Source organism: Bubalus kerabau, chromosome 2, assembly GCF_029407905.1.
Source record: "Bubalus kerabau isolate K-KA32 ecotype Philippines breed swamp buffalo chromosome 2, PCC_UOA_SB_1v2, whole genome shotgun sequence".
Taxonomy (NCBI): Eukaryota; Metazoa; Chordata; class Mammalia; order Artiodactyla; family Bovidae; genus Bubalus; species Bubalus kerabau.
In genome coordinates this window covers 106,236,647-106,253,299 of record NC_073625.1, presented here as the reverse complement: position 1 = coordinate 106,253,299, position 16,653 = coordinate 106,236,647, and the positions used below count along the sequence as shown (strand labels likewise).

At 38.9% G+C, this 16,653-nt stretch overlaps 1 protein-coding gene across 1 annotated transcript in view; it reads left to right on the top strand.

The window, feature by feature from the left end:
- The first annotated feature begins 11,247 nt into the window (after positions 1 to 11,247).
- Positions 11,248 to 16,653, top strand: part of LOC129643544 (actin nucleation-promoting factor WASL-like) — a 52,835-nt gene continuing 47,429 nt past the window's right edge. Inside the window, exon 1 of the mRNA XM_055568265.1 lies at positions 11,248 to 11,399. Coding sequence (XP_055424240.1) covers positions 11,360 to 11,399 — 40 coding nt within the window. The 5' untranslated portion in view covers positions 11,248 to 11,359. The remainder of the gene's footprint in view (positions 11,400 to 16,653) is intronic.

Sequence of the window (16,653 nt, the reverse complement as noted above, 5' to 3'; positions counted from 1 at the left end):
AAAAAAGAATATGCTTTTTAGATGGCTTGGGACATGTGCCTATCCCTAAGGTCCCCACCTCTGAGAAGGTAGGAAAGGCAATGGGGTCAGCTGTACCCACATGGACTAAGTGAAAAGTCATTGGCTAATATACTGGTATGGAGAAGGCAATGGCACCCCACTCAGGTACTCTTGCCTGGAGGGTCCCATGGTCGGAGGAGCCTGGTAGGCTGCAGTCCATGGGGTCACAAAGAGTCAGACACGACTGAGCGACTTCACTTTCACTTTCATGCATTGGAGAAGGAAATGGTAACCCATTCCAGTGTTCTTGCCTGGAGAATCCCAGGGACAGAGGAGCCTGGTGGGCTGCTGTCTATGGGGTTGCATAGAGTCGGACACGACTGAAGCGACTTAGCAGCAGCAGCAGCAATATACTGGTATAATACCACCTACTTTATATGATGGGCTTCCTTTGTAGCTCAGCTGGTAAACAATTTCCCTGCAATGCAGGAGACTCTGGTTCTATTTTTGGGCCAGGAAGATCTCATGCAGAAGGGATTAGCTACCCACTCCAGTATTCTTGGGCTTCCCTGGTGGCTCAGATGGTAAACAAGCTACCTGCAATGTGGGAGACCTGGGTTTGATCCCTACAGGGAAGATCCCCTGTAGAATGGAATGGTTACCCACTCCAGTATTTATATGATTGTCGGTATTAAACAAGATAATGTATCTACAGCACTTTAGCACAATGCCTGGCTCATAGAAAGTGGTAAGTGGTAACTGCTAACATCTTTAAACCATGTAATCTAGAGTAACTGCCTCCTGAATCTATCTATAATCCTGTCTGATAATTTCTCAAACTGCATTTAAATTATCTTTCAAAAATTCTTATCTGAGCATACCCTATTCTCTATGGAGTTCTAGAATAAAGTTCAAACATTTGCCCACTGGAAGGTCTCTCTGATCCTTGGTAAAAATCTACCTTCCCAAGTTCATCTTCCACCAGCTGCCTGGTCTCATGGTCTCTATATTTCAGCCCCACTGCACCTCTTATCCCCAGAGACACCACACATTTTCATTCATCTGTCTGTTTAATCGTATGCTCCTGCTGTTCCCTGAAAATGAGATATGCTTCCCCTTACTACAACTACAAAAAGGCTTCAAGGCCAACTCAATTACTATCCACCCTTGATATTCCCAGTCAGACTTAATCACTTTCCCCTCTCTGCTCTCATATCCTTTTTACCTCTATTATAGCACTTTCACACATTCTCATATGACAATTACTTGTGCATGTGGCTAGTTCCATGCATTACTCAAGACTGTCTGTTGCAGGCGATAGAAACCTAATTTGAACTTGCTTGGGTAAAAATATGAAGGTTAAATTGAAAATATCCTGGGTGACTCATGTAATTCATAAAGTACATGAATTACCAAACTTCAAAGAAGACCAGAGATACACTCAGATACTCAGAAAAACACTTCAACCACAGATAAAAATGCCAATTTTGTTCCAAAGAAAAACTCTCATCACAGTTTCTCTCTGTGGGTGGGGTTTCCTTTTCTCTGTGAATTGTATTGAGGTAAAATTTATGTACAGAAAATATGCCCTTTTTAGTATACAATTCTATGACTTGTGGCAAACAATACTGTTATATAAACACCATTATAAATGAGTTTATATATATATACACATATACATACATATTTATATACAGAATGATTCTATGACCCTCCAAAATTCCTCTTTATAGTCAAATTCCTCTTGTAAATTAGCCTCTTGGCAACCACTGATCCATTATTTGTCCTCACAATTTTGCCTTTTCCAGACTGTCATATAAATTCATATAGTATGCAGCCTTTTGAATCTGACTTCTTTAACTGAACATAATCATATTTGAGATTTTTATCCACGTTATTTCATGTACCAGTAATTTCTTGATCTTGCCTTATTACATTAACTAGGACCTCCAGTGTGATGTTGAACAGGAGTAGTATGAGAGAACATCATTGTTTTTCTTCCCCAGTGTTAGGGGATAGTATTAGGGGGATAGTATTCAGTAATCCATTACTAAGTTTGAGATTGCTGTTTATTTGCTCAGTCATGTCTGACTCTTATGTTACCCCATGGACTATAGTCTGCCAGGCTCCTATATTCATGGGATTTCCCAGGAAAGCATACTGGAATAGGTGGCCATTTCCTTCCCCAGGGGATCTTCCTGACCCAGGGATGGAGCCCATGTCTTCTGTATTGGCAGGCAGATTCTTTACCACTGAGCCATGCTGCTGCTGCTGCTAAGTTGCTTCAGTCGTGTCTGACTCTGTGCGACCCCAAAGACAGCAGCCCACCAGGCTCCCCTGTCCCATGGATTCTCCAGGCAAGAACAGTGGAGTGGGTTGCCACTGCCTTCTCCAATGCATGAAAGTGAAAAGTGAAAGTGAAGTCACTCAGTCGTGCCTGACTTTTAGTGACCCCATGGACTGCAGCCTACCAGGCTCCTCTGTCCATGGGATTTCCAGGCAAGAGTCCTAGAGTGGGGTGCCATCATCTTCTCCAACTGAGCTATGAGGAAAGCCCAAATATGAGGTTACCCAAATGTATTTTTGTATACACCCTTTATCACCTTGATGAAGTTTCCTACTCCTAGCTTGCTGAAAGTTGCATAACTGTTATTTTAAATCATGTATGGATATTAAATTTTATACTTTTTTTCACATTTATTATAAATATTATGTTTTTCTCTGTTAGAAGTATCTGCTATATGGTGAGTAACACTGATTTTTGAATATTGAACTAGCTTTGCAATTCCAGGATAAACCCCACTTAGTCATAATGTATTATCCTTTTTATATACTGTCGGACTCAATTCTCTAATATTTTGATGATTTTAGCATCTTCATGAGAGATATTAATTTTTAGCTTTATTTATAATATTTTGTCTGGCTTTCGTATTGAGGTAAAATGAGTTAATGAGTTCTTTCTTCTATTTTCTGGAAGAGTAGATGTAGCCTTGGTATTACTTCTTTCTTAAATGTTTAGTCAAAAGAACTGAAATCATTTATAATAAACACAGGATTACTCAGGTTATCTATTTAATTTTAAATGAGCTTTTTGATAGTTGTTTTTCAACTAATTTGTTCATGTCATCTAAGTTACGGATGTATAAGCATAGATGTTTGAAATAACCCCTTTTCCTTTTAAGGTCTGTAGAATCAACAGTGATGTTCTTTCTTTCATTTCTGATATTAGTCATTTTTTTGTCTTCTCTTTTTTCCCCCTTGCTTAGAGAATTATCAATTAAGTTGATGTCTTCAAAGTACAGGTATTTTGTATCATTGTCCCTACCTTCTTGCTTTTTTATTTTTACACTTACCTTTATGTTTCCCTTCATTCTGTTTGCTTTGAGGTTTGTTTCTCTTCTAGATTCTTAAGGCTTAGGTGATTGAAACATTGAAATGTTTCTTCTCTTCTAATATAAACTTTTGATTCTATAAATTGAACATATAGCATGCTTTAGATTCATCCCACAGATTTTGATGTGTTGTATCATTTTCATTTAATTCAAATTGTTTTCTAATTTCCTTTGTGACTTCCTCTTTAACTTTAGAAGTTATGTTTTTTACTTTGCAAAATATACATGGATTTTCCAGATTATCTTCCTACTATGTTATTTCTAGCTTAATTCCATTGTGGTCAAAGAACATAGTTGGCATAATTTCAACCTTTTAAATGTCTTTAGGTTTGTTTTATAGTCCAGAAAGTCTCCCTTGAATGCTGTATATACATTTGAACAGAATGCGTATTATTTTGTTGTTAAGTAGAGTGTTGTGTAAGTGTCCACTAGTTCAAGTTGGTTGATGGTGTTTCTGTCTTCTATAACCTTACTGATTTTGTTTTCTTGTACTCTGAATTACTGAGACTGTTGAATTCTCCAGCTATAATTGTGGATTCACCTATCAATTTTTGCTTCATATAATGTGAAATTCTGTTAGGTGTGTACATTTTTAAAATCCTTATGACTTCTTAGAGATTGAATTCTTTATTATGTAATATGCATGGGTAGGTTTTGAAGTGCATCATGACTTCCTCACCTACAGAGGTCATAAGCAAGGCCAGATTCTGAGTTTCATATTTTGGTCCCCATCACCAGAGGTTAATTCTTCCCCAGGTAAACTTAAAAATTTACTCAAATGACACCATCTGAGTTTAAGTTAGGTACTCAACTCAGGAACAGTCAACAGTGGCAAGGTGGCAGAGCATGGGAGAGTGTGGCATCTACCCTGTAAACTGCATGGTTGGGATGAAAAAAGCAGCAGTTCATAAGGGAAGGGATGCTGGGAAGATAGTACCAGAAGTGTCTGCCATGCTTTCCTCTAAATTATAGAAATGCTGAAGGTGTGACATTTGTTATATTGGTCATGTTCATTTTACAGAATCTAGCAAAATATCCACCAAGGAGGGTTTTGTCAAGGCCTTTGACTGCTTCTCCCTCTGTCCAAACCTGTTTCATTCCTTTCTCCACTGGTGTTAATGCTGCAAGCACTTCCATGTACACTTCTTGCACCCTGATCTCCATCTGAGTGCTCCCCAGCAACCTCACTTGAGATACAATCTCTTTTAATAATCTAATAAAAGATACAGTTCTGTTCAGAAAAATATGGCCACATAAACATTCAACTTTATATAAATTTAGGATATTCACAGCATTCTGATTTTCACCATGATCTCTAAGAAAATGGTTTTGATCTCTCATTTTTAAGAAATTTAGTCCCAAAGATATTTTATAACTTGCCTAAAATTACATGATAACTCAGTGGGAAAGCTAGAACTAAATTTTTATTTCTAGACACATGGTCAGCTACATTTTCCACCATCTTGAGAAATTTGGGGAATTTGCCTGTTTCTATATTTTAATTACTTGAATTAATAACCTAATAAGGATGGGAAACATATCATGTTCCAGGTACTATGCTTAATATTTACCCTTTGTTATTTCATTTAATCCTCAGAAGAAACTTTTAAAGTAGACACAGTCATCCTCATTTTGCAAATGACAGAAATGAGGCTTTTTCAATCTAACTTTCCAGAGATAGTAAAACAGCCAACATTTGGATCCAGTTGGTTTTCTTTAGAACCGATTCTCTTAACATCAACACTACATACACACGCTGGAGATATTTTGTGTATAATACATTTTATTGATTTTTCCACATATTGAAAATCTATCAAATAGGAAGTCTACACAAAATTTGAAAACCTGAGCTCATCCTAATGGTTGGAATTAACTCATTAACTTAGGAAATAGCATTTATTAAATACTTACTACGTGCCAGGGACCTCAATCAACAATGACCAAGGAAAAAACAGTCTGTGTGTGTAAGAAATTTAAAGTCTAGCAGGGATACAGATATTTAATTATTATAAGTGTAATTTTAGTGTAATTCATGCTAACTTTAATTTTTATATCAAATCGTGGTTTAAAAGTAAAGCGCAGAATGCTATAAAGGCTTTTAACAGGGTGACCTAAAATAGAATTAGAGGGTTAGGGGATGCTTTCCTAAGAAGTAATATTCAGGGTGAGATCTAACAATAAGTATAGAAAGGTCTACTGAAATGAGATGGGAGTGATGCATTTGGCAGATCAAATAGCAGATGGAAGACACAGGTCTCTATTGTAGTGAAAAATAACCTTGTAGTGAGTGGCTTTGTTTACTGAGTGGCTTTGATTACTCTTGCCTCCATATGTTCTATTTTGAGCATGTTTTAACTTATTTGCACCATGTTTTCACCCTGTTTGCTTTCTTCTTCAGTTCTATAATTATTCTCCTTGATGAATGGAAATGAAATATTGTTAGTAGTTCTCATTTTCTTTCTGGTACAGGCAGTCATTTCTGTGGAATGACTTGAAGAAAATGCTGAAAGCAGTCTTTACCCTACTCTCCACCAACTAACTCATCAACACACAGAGCTGTATAAAACCTCCCACTCAACCACTTCAGTCATTTAATTATTACCCTCCATGGTCCTCATGGAAAGGCAAATCCTCCTAGAAATGAACATAAATGAAGCCCCTAAATCAGGCTGACTGATTTAATTACACTTTCTGCTTTCCTTATGACCCAGACGAACAGGTGTCAGTAAACGGTCCCTTACTTTTGAAAGGCTGTGAATCCCTGATGAAGTCCAAGTCTCAGAACCTAGTCCCCTCCCCTCCCCCCGACTGTGACTGTGAATGCTGCACTTCTCTGATACTTTGCTGTGTCACTCAGAAAGATATAAAGCAGTGTTCAAGCTATTGATAAGGGTATCCTTTACTTGCCTTGAAAAACACCCAGGCATTCCCACAGTAAGCCAAATGACCTTCAGATCCAAGAAGAATGATTACTCTTCTTTTTTATATATTTATTTATTTGTTTATTTTTATATATTTTTTGGCTGTACTGGGTCTTTGTTGCTGCTCTGGATTTTTTCTAGTTGTGGCGAGCAGGGAGCTACTCTCTAGTTGCGGTGAGCCAGCTTCTCATTGTGGTGGCTTCTCTTGTTGCAGAGCACAGGCTCTAGGGCCATGAGGCTTCAGTAGTTGTGGCACGTGGGCTCAGTAATTGTGGTTCCTAGGCTCTAGAGCAGAGTCAAAAGTTGTGGTGCATGGGCCTAGCCACTCTGTGGTATGTGGGATCTTCCTGGATCAGGGATCAAACTGTGTCTCCTACATTGGCAGGTGGATTCTTTACCACTGAGCCACCAGGGAAGCCTAAGAATGGCTACTCTTGAAACCACTCAGTTCAACACTTAGCTCCTAGGCCCACTGATGAGAAAGGCCAGTTGTTTCTATTGATGATATTATGGTCTAAATTTAACATATGACCTGAGAAAATGGGAAAAGCATGACACATACAAGTATTAGGGAGAAAAATTATTCTGCAGCGATCACACAGTAGATCTTAATTACCAAAGGCCTCATTTTTCTCAACTGTAAAATGAGGTAATGGGGCCAGATGGTCTCAAAGATCTCTTCCAGCTGGGGTGACCAACTTTTCCAGGTTTGCCTGAGACTGAATGTCTCATCTCCTGGAGACTTTCTCAGTCCCTGGTGATGTAAGGTAGTCAGTCACCCAGGTTTCTCCTCTGGTAAGTCTTAACTCATCACTTGATACAAATGTTTTTAAATTCACTTGGTTTAAAAGGATAACATTCTCAATTTTATGATGTTTAATTTCCACAGAAGTGTAAATATTTTTGTCTTATTTCTCCCCAGGTGGCTCAGTGGTAAAGAATATGATTGCAAATGCAGGAGATGCAGGAGATATGATCCCTGGGTTGGGAAGATCCCTGGGTTGGGAAGATCCTCTGGAGGAGGAAATGGCAACCCACTCCAGTATTCTTGCCTGGAAAATCCCATGGACGGAGGAGCCTGATGGGCTACAGACCATGGGGTCACAGAGTCAGATAGGACTGCGGATGAGCATGAGGCCTATTGTTTATTTAGGTAATTTAGGAAAACTGGTGCTGATAGAGTTGAAAGCTGATAGAGGGTTCTTTTTGTTTGTTGCCTTTTGAAATTCTTGGCTATACCACATTGCTTGTTTGTATTGACCCTGGTATAAAATCTTTCAAAAGGGTCAGAGCACAGTGACATAATGTCATCTGTGATCTGCTGAAGAGCTATTGTCCCAGCATCACTTATCTGACAGGGCAAAACACTTCACAAAATCTGCAACTAAGGGTACAGGTATTTGTAACTGCTACAAAAATTATCATCTGTTATTTGATATTAAAATGAATGTAATTATTTCTGTAGCTCTTCCAAATTTATTCCATTTGTAGTCTCTGTTTAGGAAAGAAGCAATGACCTAATCCTTAGCTACTATTCTGAAATCAGTCAGTGTCTAAAACCCTTGTTTTCTTCACAAAAGAAAGAAATCAGATGATCTTTGCTCTGACCTTTGACTTGGTATTTACAAAACCTAATTATGGGGTGGGCCAACTCTCCTTTATCATTCAGAGACATTTGGTTAAGGTCTAATCTTTAAATTAAAAAAAAAAAGTCCTTCAGAAGACTGTTTAGGGCTGTATACATTATGATGAAATCTAGAAAGGGATCCTTAATTTAGAATTTGGCCGTCAGCATTGATTTTCTCAAAACCAATCAAGTAGAACATGGGAGGCGATATAAGTTAGTCATTAACATCAGTGTTTCAACTAACAATATTACATAATCAGTCATCTGGTGGTCTTGTGGTTAGAGGTCAGAGAGATACACAGTCTGACAGCTTCAGCATTAACACCTCTGCAGTTTCCACCACCACACCCTCTGCTACTGCACCAGCAAGAAAAGAACTGCAGGCAACTGTGCACTGCTTAAAGTGCCTAATAAAGACTGGCCCTAAGACTGAGTGCAGTCATATGTCCTCACAGTGCACAGATCTCACTTACCTACCTTTAATATAGACTTTATGCCTATAAATAGAGGTTTTAAAAGGTTAAGATTTCAAAAGAGGAAAACAAACAAAAAAAGCATTTGGCAATTAAAACAATCATGGAGGCACACAGCATTTCTCTTCCTCCCCAAGGTTTCCTCTGGCAATCTTTTTCTCTGGGTGAAAGTAGAGGTCTGATTCCTTTTGTTCATTCCAGCCACCGCCCTTTAGCAATCTCTGTCTGAGCAAGACTGCCACGCCCAATCACGGGACAAAGGCAGAAATAAGGGAACTCTGGAGACAGAGACAGCCTGACTTTGTTTATAGATGTGTAATATATTGGTCTCAGTGACATGAAGGTGCGAATCAGTTGCTATCTCTACAAAGTGACAATTAAAACAGGGCACTTAAATATATGTCTGTTCTAAAATGCTATCTGATAAAAGTATTCTTTTCCTAGAAAGAAAGGGATGTGGCCACTGCTCTCTGATTTTCAGAAAAAGGGTGAATGCTGCCCCCTTTTGACTGTTAAGAGCTATAGATACCATGCAGCCTTAAACTGGTATCATACCCAATGGATGGACTGTGAGAATAAAGACACTATTTTTGTGATGAGAAATCTGATTAAATCTTGGAAACTGGAAAGCAGAATGGGATTCACAGTTTATCTAGTAAAACTCTTAATGAGACTTGACTAGCTTCCTGGAAGATTGGTTACCCTTCACTCAGCCTCCTACATCATTATAATTGTGCTTCTTTTACAGGCTCTTAATTCTGCCTGTATTAATCATTTGAGTTCATTGCTCTATTTCTCCCACTAGTGATAGACTTCTTGAGATCCCTGAGCCATGTCTTTTTTTTTGCTTATGTAATTGTCACGGCACCTACAAAGACCTGTAATGGCTGTTCAAAAAATATGTTATTGAAAGCAAATGTCTGGCTGAGGTCAAGATCGTAGTCTAGTTATGAGTAGTTCTTTCAGAGCAAAGTTAATGAGTCTACTTGAGGTTTAAACTCGGGATATTCACAGAAGTGGTGTCATACTTGAACCCAAGAATTCTAAACTTTTAAGCGCACATCCCTGATAAATGTTATGCTTATTTATAGACTATATGGGTCTAATACTGGACTATTATACATCATCATACATAAAAAATAAAAATTAAAAAAGATGAAAAAGTTGGTCACACTCCACATAGACATAACATCAAGTAAAACAAACTAGACATACAAAAAAGTGTATACTGTATCATTGACATAAAACTCAAAAAACAAACATAAGTAATGTATAGCATTAGGAGTCAGGCTAGTGATTACCTTTGGTAGAGTACTGATTAGAGGAAAGAACATGACTAAGTTCTAAGATGAAATTAAAATTTTATTTATCTTGATGTTAGCTGTATGGATGTTTCAGTTTGTGAAAATAAGTATATAAGCTACACACATATGATATGTGTACATATCTGTACATATTGTGTGTGTTAGTAACAGTCACATCTGATTCTTTGCAACCCCATGGACTGTAGCCTGCCAGACTCTGTCTGAGAAATTCTCTAGGCAAGAATACTGGAGTGGGTTGCCATTCCCTTCTCCAGGGGATCTTCCCAACCAGGAATTGAACCTGGGTCTCTTGCATTGCAGGCAAATTCTTTACCATATGAGCCACCAGATTATATATCAATAAAAAAGATTTTTAAACAATATTTTCTCAAACTCCAGGAGACTGACCTGCATATTTCCTAGGGTACATGCTATTTGGTACGACTCTGCTCCAATTAACAAAGCCAATCAAACTTTTTCAGTTCTTGATCAGACAGAAAGACATCTTCTACCTATGGAAAGTCTCTAGCTGGAATGCCTCTGCATCAGTTTTCAGTTGTTACAGCAACTACAGGACACCTATCCTCCTTGAGAAAGAGTTTGTTCATCTTCCAACCCTCTCAGGTCTGTAAAATAGTATTGCTCACCTGAGAAAGCCATTTCATGCATGCGAGCCTATCTTCTGGGGTGAAGGCAGACACTTTCATAATGAAGAACCTCATATTTGCCTCCCACAGCCTCAGATTTCCCATCTGTAAAATGGGAAGTAGGCTTCAGAGCTTTGAGGAGAGGATTTACTACATTAAAACGTGAAAAGGACAGGACTTGGCAACTTATTGGTCCTTTGATAAATTTATTTAGGAAATGTCCTAATATTAGGGAAAATGTCCTGCTTTATAAATCAGAGGACCCAGATCCTAAACTGGGTTTTAGCAGTCATTTGATGAAATCTCAAGTATTAAGCATATCATTAAATATCTCAAGGCCAAATGGCCTTCAAGTCTCGATTGTAACCACTTAGATGTGAATAAAGACTAAAAGAACAATACAGAACTCTGCCAGCCAGTGAGCAGAGCTTCAGTGTATCCCTGCTGCGTCATTAGAATTTTATGACTTGCTAGCCAGTTGCTTCCTTGGCTTTTCACTTTATTACTGCAATTTCCTGTGATAGTATAATTTCCTGTTTTCTCCCCTGCTGTCCTTTTACCTTGCTTAACCACACTGTGTTGCTGGACCATGAAGTTTTAAGGCAAGTACTCTGAGGAGACTTTAAGCCCTTTGTGACCAACTGATGAGCTCTCCTAACAGGACATGTCCTCTGACACACTTAAGGAAATTTATGGTAGTGAGAGCAAACAAACATGATTTGATCTGTGTTGAAAGATTCAGTAAAGAGAAGATGTTTTAAGAGGAAGTGTGTCAGTTATTAAATTTGCAGAAGCAAAGTAGAACAATGCAAAAGAAAAGAAAGTGAAGTCACTCAGTTGTGTCCGACTCTTTATGACCTCATGGACTGTAGCCTACCAGGCTCCTCCATCCATGAAATTTTCTAGGCAAGAATACTGGAGTAGGTTGCCATTTCCTTCTTCAGGAGGTCTTCCTGACCCACGGATTGAACCCAGGTCTCCCGCATAGTAAGCAGATGCTTTACCATCTGAGCCACCAGGGACGTCCACTGGCAGGTCTGTATAAACTCCTGACAGGGTTACTGTCATAATGCCATATGGGGTCATTGCGGAACCGCAGGGCAGGGCTCCTCACTTGCTTCTCGCAGGGCATGTCATTCATTCACACAGAACAATGCAAACCAATTGCTATAAAAAAATGACCTATAGAGATGATGCTATTCAAGAAAAATCTGTGGAATATTTTAAGCATATGAAAGGCTAGCTAGAAAACTGGGAGCTTAGACTTTAAGTATATATCTGCTTTTAGAGTATAGTCAAGTCCTAAAAGCAAGGAAGGACACTGCTCAAGGTAGGTGAGCGCAGCTTCAGGAAATATACTGATGCCCAAACATAAATGTTTAGTAGTAGCACATATGTGAAAATATATAAAAGGGAAAGTATACAAAGAAGCTGAAACTCTGAGGTAACTGAATAGAACTGAAGAATAAACAAAAGACTATGGAATTGTTGATATGCAGTCTTTCATATTTATATCATTAATATACTTGAAACAAAGAGCTGGGTAACACTAAGGTTAGGCTATGTTAAGGACAGAGTGATAGATGAATATAACTACAAAGAAGAACTATGAGAAGAAAAGAAAATGGGAAATTAGAGTTAGCTTTTAAAGTCAATAGAGTAACTGAAAGAAGCAACCCAAGATAAATATTCTTGTAGAACAGAATAGATAACAAAACAAACACAGATATTTTCATCCAGGGAAGGCTGCGAGGTCAATGCAAATGCCAAACTGTCCACAAGAAAGGGTAGGGTTGTGATGAGTGAGGCGTACTCCTATTTGGGAGGGTGATTGCTTAAAAGTTACTTTGAAGAATTCATCATTTGCATACTACCTAGATTCAGGTGCATAAATTTCTTTAACAAATGATAAAGATTTCTTCAGAGAAGTTGACTTTGTCATGTTAAGGCAAAGATTTTGTGGCTGGTAGGAAAAGCTCATCAACTCCTAAAACTGTATACTCCATTAAAGTACATACGTGAGACACTGGCAAAGGGGTTTCTGTGTGTCCTGAATACACAAGAACTATTAGGTGAAGTATCTCCTACACTGGTGCCTCTTAAACTGTGTTGTAAATAGCACATAGGGATCTTGTTAAAATGAAGATCTCCATTCACTTTAGAGCCTGAGACTGCATTTTTAAGAAGTTCCTTGGTGATGTCCATACCTGGATGTTGGTGCATGGCCACACTTTTAGTATTAAACACGGACATTTTAAAAGGGGAAAGAAACATTCAGTTCAGCTCAGTTCAGTCGCTCAGTCATGCCTGACTCTTTGTGATACCATGGACTGCAGTATGCCAGGCCTCCCTGTCCATCACTAGCTCCCGGAGTTTACCCAAACTCATGTCCACTGAGTCAGTGATGCCATCCAACCATTTCATCCTCTGTTGTCCCCTTCTTCTTCTCCCACCTTCAATCTTTCCCAGCATCAGGGTCTTTTCAAATGAGTCAGCTTTTTGCAACAGGTGGCCAAAGTATTGGAATTTCAGCTTCAACATCAGTCCTTCCAATGAACACCCAGGACTCATCTCCTTTAGGAACATTAACAAATATCAAAATCACTATTTGAGACAAATACGAAATCACTATTAATTCCAAACTGAATTCCAAACTAGAAATTGAATGATTCATTTAATAAACAAAGATAACTAAGATATAATTCCAGCCCTCCAGAATTTCACTATTTGAAGAGACATTGCATTGTTTGTAGCTGTTCACATGTCTAAGCACCATAACAGAGATAGGAATATGCTGCTTTGTAGCACAGAGACAGGGATGTGACTGACAAGGTAAAAAAGAAACACCATACACAAAACCACAGAGGCTAGGGACTACAAGTAATTTAGTATCGCTTAAATGTAGAATTTATTTAGAAGAGGCAAGTAGATGAGGCTGGACAGGTAGGCAGAGATCATTGAAGTCTTGGTTTTTCATCCTGAGGCATTTAGACATTATCTAATAAGCAATGTTAAGCACTACAGGGAACAAATTGACATAATTAGATTTGTGTGTTTAAAAAGTCATTCCTGCTACAGTATACAGTATGGGTCATAAGTGTGGGTGCAGCCAGAGGTAGATGAACTATTGTAACAGTCCCAGGAGAAAATAATGAGGAGCTGGAATAAATCAATGGCAATGGAAATAAAGAGGGAGGTTCAGATTTGAGAGATGTGTATTTGAGCAAGCTGCCAGAGTACAAACCAAGACACAAGATGAACCACTCAACAAAGAAACCTTCACATAAGAAAGGATACTCTTCCCATGCTTACATTCCAGAAATAAGTTAATAGCGGGTCATATACTTTAACTTGTGTCAATGATGTAATTATCAGTTTTGATTAAGTGAATGATGGTGACAAAATTATACATAAAATGAACTAGGGTTTTAAGATAAAAGAGCTAGAAACATCACACGCTATCTTGGCATCTGAAAAGATGGAATGGAAAGAAGCTGCCATTTAGGGTTTTTTTTTTTTTTGCAGCCTAACACCAAGAAAATCTTTGTTCTAAGTATGTAAAGGAACTGAAAGCCTACTTAATAACAAATTGCTTGGATAGATAATGAGAGCCTGAATTAACCATCAGACAAGAAATATTTTTGTGAGGGACTTAGAAAAAATTATAAATATACAACAGATGCTGCCCCAGGCTCCATCCATCTGAAAAGATTTTTTTGTTTGTTTGTTTAAATTACTGTATGTGGGTCATGACAGCAACCAAAAACTGCTTTCTGACTCAGGCCCTCATTAACATCATCCATGTAAGAGCCTTTTCCTGTTCCCTCCCAGAAAGCATGAGAAAGAGTTTCAGAACAGCTAACACCTGGTAAATTCACCATGAGTAGCTATGGGCCACATCTTGGTCTCTGCTTGATGACTGCTTCCTTCTTTTTAGTATTGCCTCCCTTGGCATTAGTGTGTGCTACCTGCACTACAGATACGTTCAATCTCCCACTTTTAGGTTCCTGGACCCAGTTCAAACATGGGAGGGGTCATCTTCCCCACACCAACAGGCAATTCTCTGATACCACCTGGGTGTCCTACTAGTCAACTCAATATGACACTATCTACCTGGAGATAGCACCAGATTCCATAGGTTAAGGGTTCAGTCCTCCCAGCCTGCCTGCCCCACACTCCCCAACACACACACACATACACACACACACACGCACAAGCACATACTTCAGACACTAATTGCAAGCCCAGGTGGTAACCTGTGCTTCTGACTGACTGGCTATAGATCAGAACTCTCTTTCCTTGGGTTCAATGCTAGAGTCGCTCACAGAATTCAAAAAAACCAATTTACTTACATTCACCAGTTTACTGTAAAAAGATGACGGGGGATACAGATTAACACACTGATGGAAGAGATGTGAGGGCAAGGTATGTGGAGCTTCTGTGCCTGTGTTTACCAAGCTAGAAGCTCTCAGAAGTCCATATTTTTGGGCTTTTATGGAAGCTTCATTACACAGGCATGCTTGATTAAATCAGTGGCCATTGGTGACAGATTCAATTGCCAGTCCCTCTTCATAATGAGAGGGGGCGTGGGGGTGGGTCATGGGACTGAATGTTCCAACCCTCCAATCACATTGTTGGTTCTCCTGGCAACCAGCCCATCCTTAACTGCAGTCCAAAAGTCACCTAATTAACATAACAAGAGGCAAGTTGTTTCTGCACTTAAGAAATTGCAGGGGTTTTAGAAGCTCTGTGCCAGAAGCAACAGGGACACAGACCAGACATACATTTCTTATAAATCACAATATCACACCCCAGAGCACACTTATCAGCCTCCAGTGTGCAGTTGGGAGAAGTCCCTTGACATTGCCCTCTCCTCTGTCACAGGACTTTGTTCCCAGTAGCATCCCCTTCTTGTGCATCCCATCCTTACCCTCAAGGAAGATTTGCTTCTGTTCTTCCCACAGTTTCCTGTTTCCTCTATCACTGGCTTCAGTTCCCACTCCTACCTAAGGGCCCCAGCTGCACAGCAAAATGCTATAATAAGAGCTAATATTGCTGCAGCTGAGGCCATTTTGATTGGAAAAAGACCCAGTCCCCAACTGAAGTGCAGTACATTGGAAAAATAAAGTGCTAATAAAGAAATGATTCACATCAGGCGAAATCTGCTGGATATTGGGCTTCAAATCTAAGCTGTATATTTCATGGTGGTTACTGATCCCTGATCATAAGTGAACCTTATTCATTAAGAGGAAAAACTACTTTCTGAAATGCCAATGACTTCTTAATGACTCCATCTTTTCTTTCTACACTAGCTTTTGTGATACTAGACTCTTCTAGTTCTCCTACTGTGTATGCTTTCTACTGGCATCACAACAAACCACCATAAACTTAGCAGCTTAAAAGACTGCCCATTTTATTACCTCACAGAATGGGCCAGAAATCTGGGCACAGAGTAGCTCACCTGGATTCTCTGCTCAGGGCCTCACAAGGTACTAGGATACAACAGTGAGTAAAACAGACAACTTTTCTGTCCTTGGGATTTATATTCTAGTTGAAGAGTTATCAGGAGAGCAGTAAGCTGGTGCAGCATGTGCAAGGAAGAAACTGGAGCAAGATGAAGTAGGAGATTTAGTAAAGGCTCAGATAACATAAGGTCTTGCAGATCATGGTAAAGAGTTTATATTTTATTCCTCAGTGGTATGGGAAGCAACTGACCAGTTTTGAGCAAGTGTCACTCTAGCTGCCATGAGGAAGGGGTCTAGCGGAAGCAAAAAGAAGGATTAGGAAGCTATTGTAGTTGCCCAAGGTAGAGATAGTGATGGTTTAGAATAGAATGAGGCAATTAAGATGGAAAATTGCCATGGAAAAGTAACCATTAAGATGGTTAATTTCTGGCTAGATTTTTAGGGCAGAACCAACAAACTTGCTAATAGGTGGAATGTGAGAAGGGAAAAAAAAATGGGGATGATTCCTAGGTTTTTACCTGAGCAACTGCACGAAAAGATGTGCCATTTGTCACATAAGCATCAAGTTTGGGAGATTCAATTTTGAATATGTTAAGTCTGAGATGCCTATTAGATATTCAAATACAGATATCAAATAGGAAGTTGGACAGAGCCTGGAAAAATGATGGAAAGAGGCCTTTGGGAGTCACTAGTGGATTTGTGTAAACATTTAAGAAAATATATTTACTACTGTGTTCTAGAGGAAGAAGAATCTATTCCCTTGTGATGTAAATATTTTTTTTGCAGTGGAAGTCCCAACCCAGAGCCTGTATTACATTCTTTTG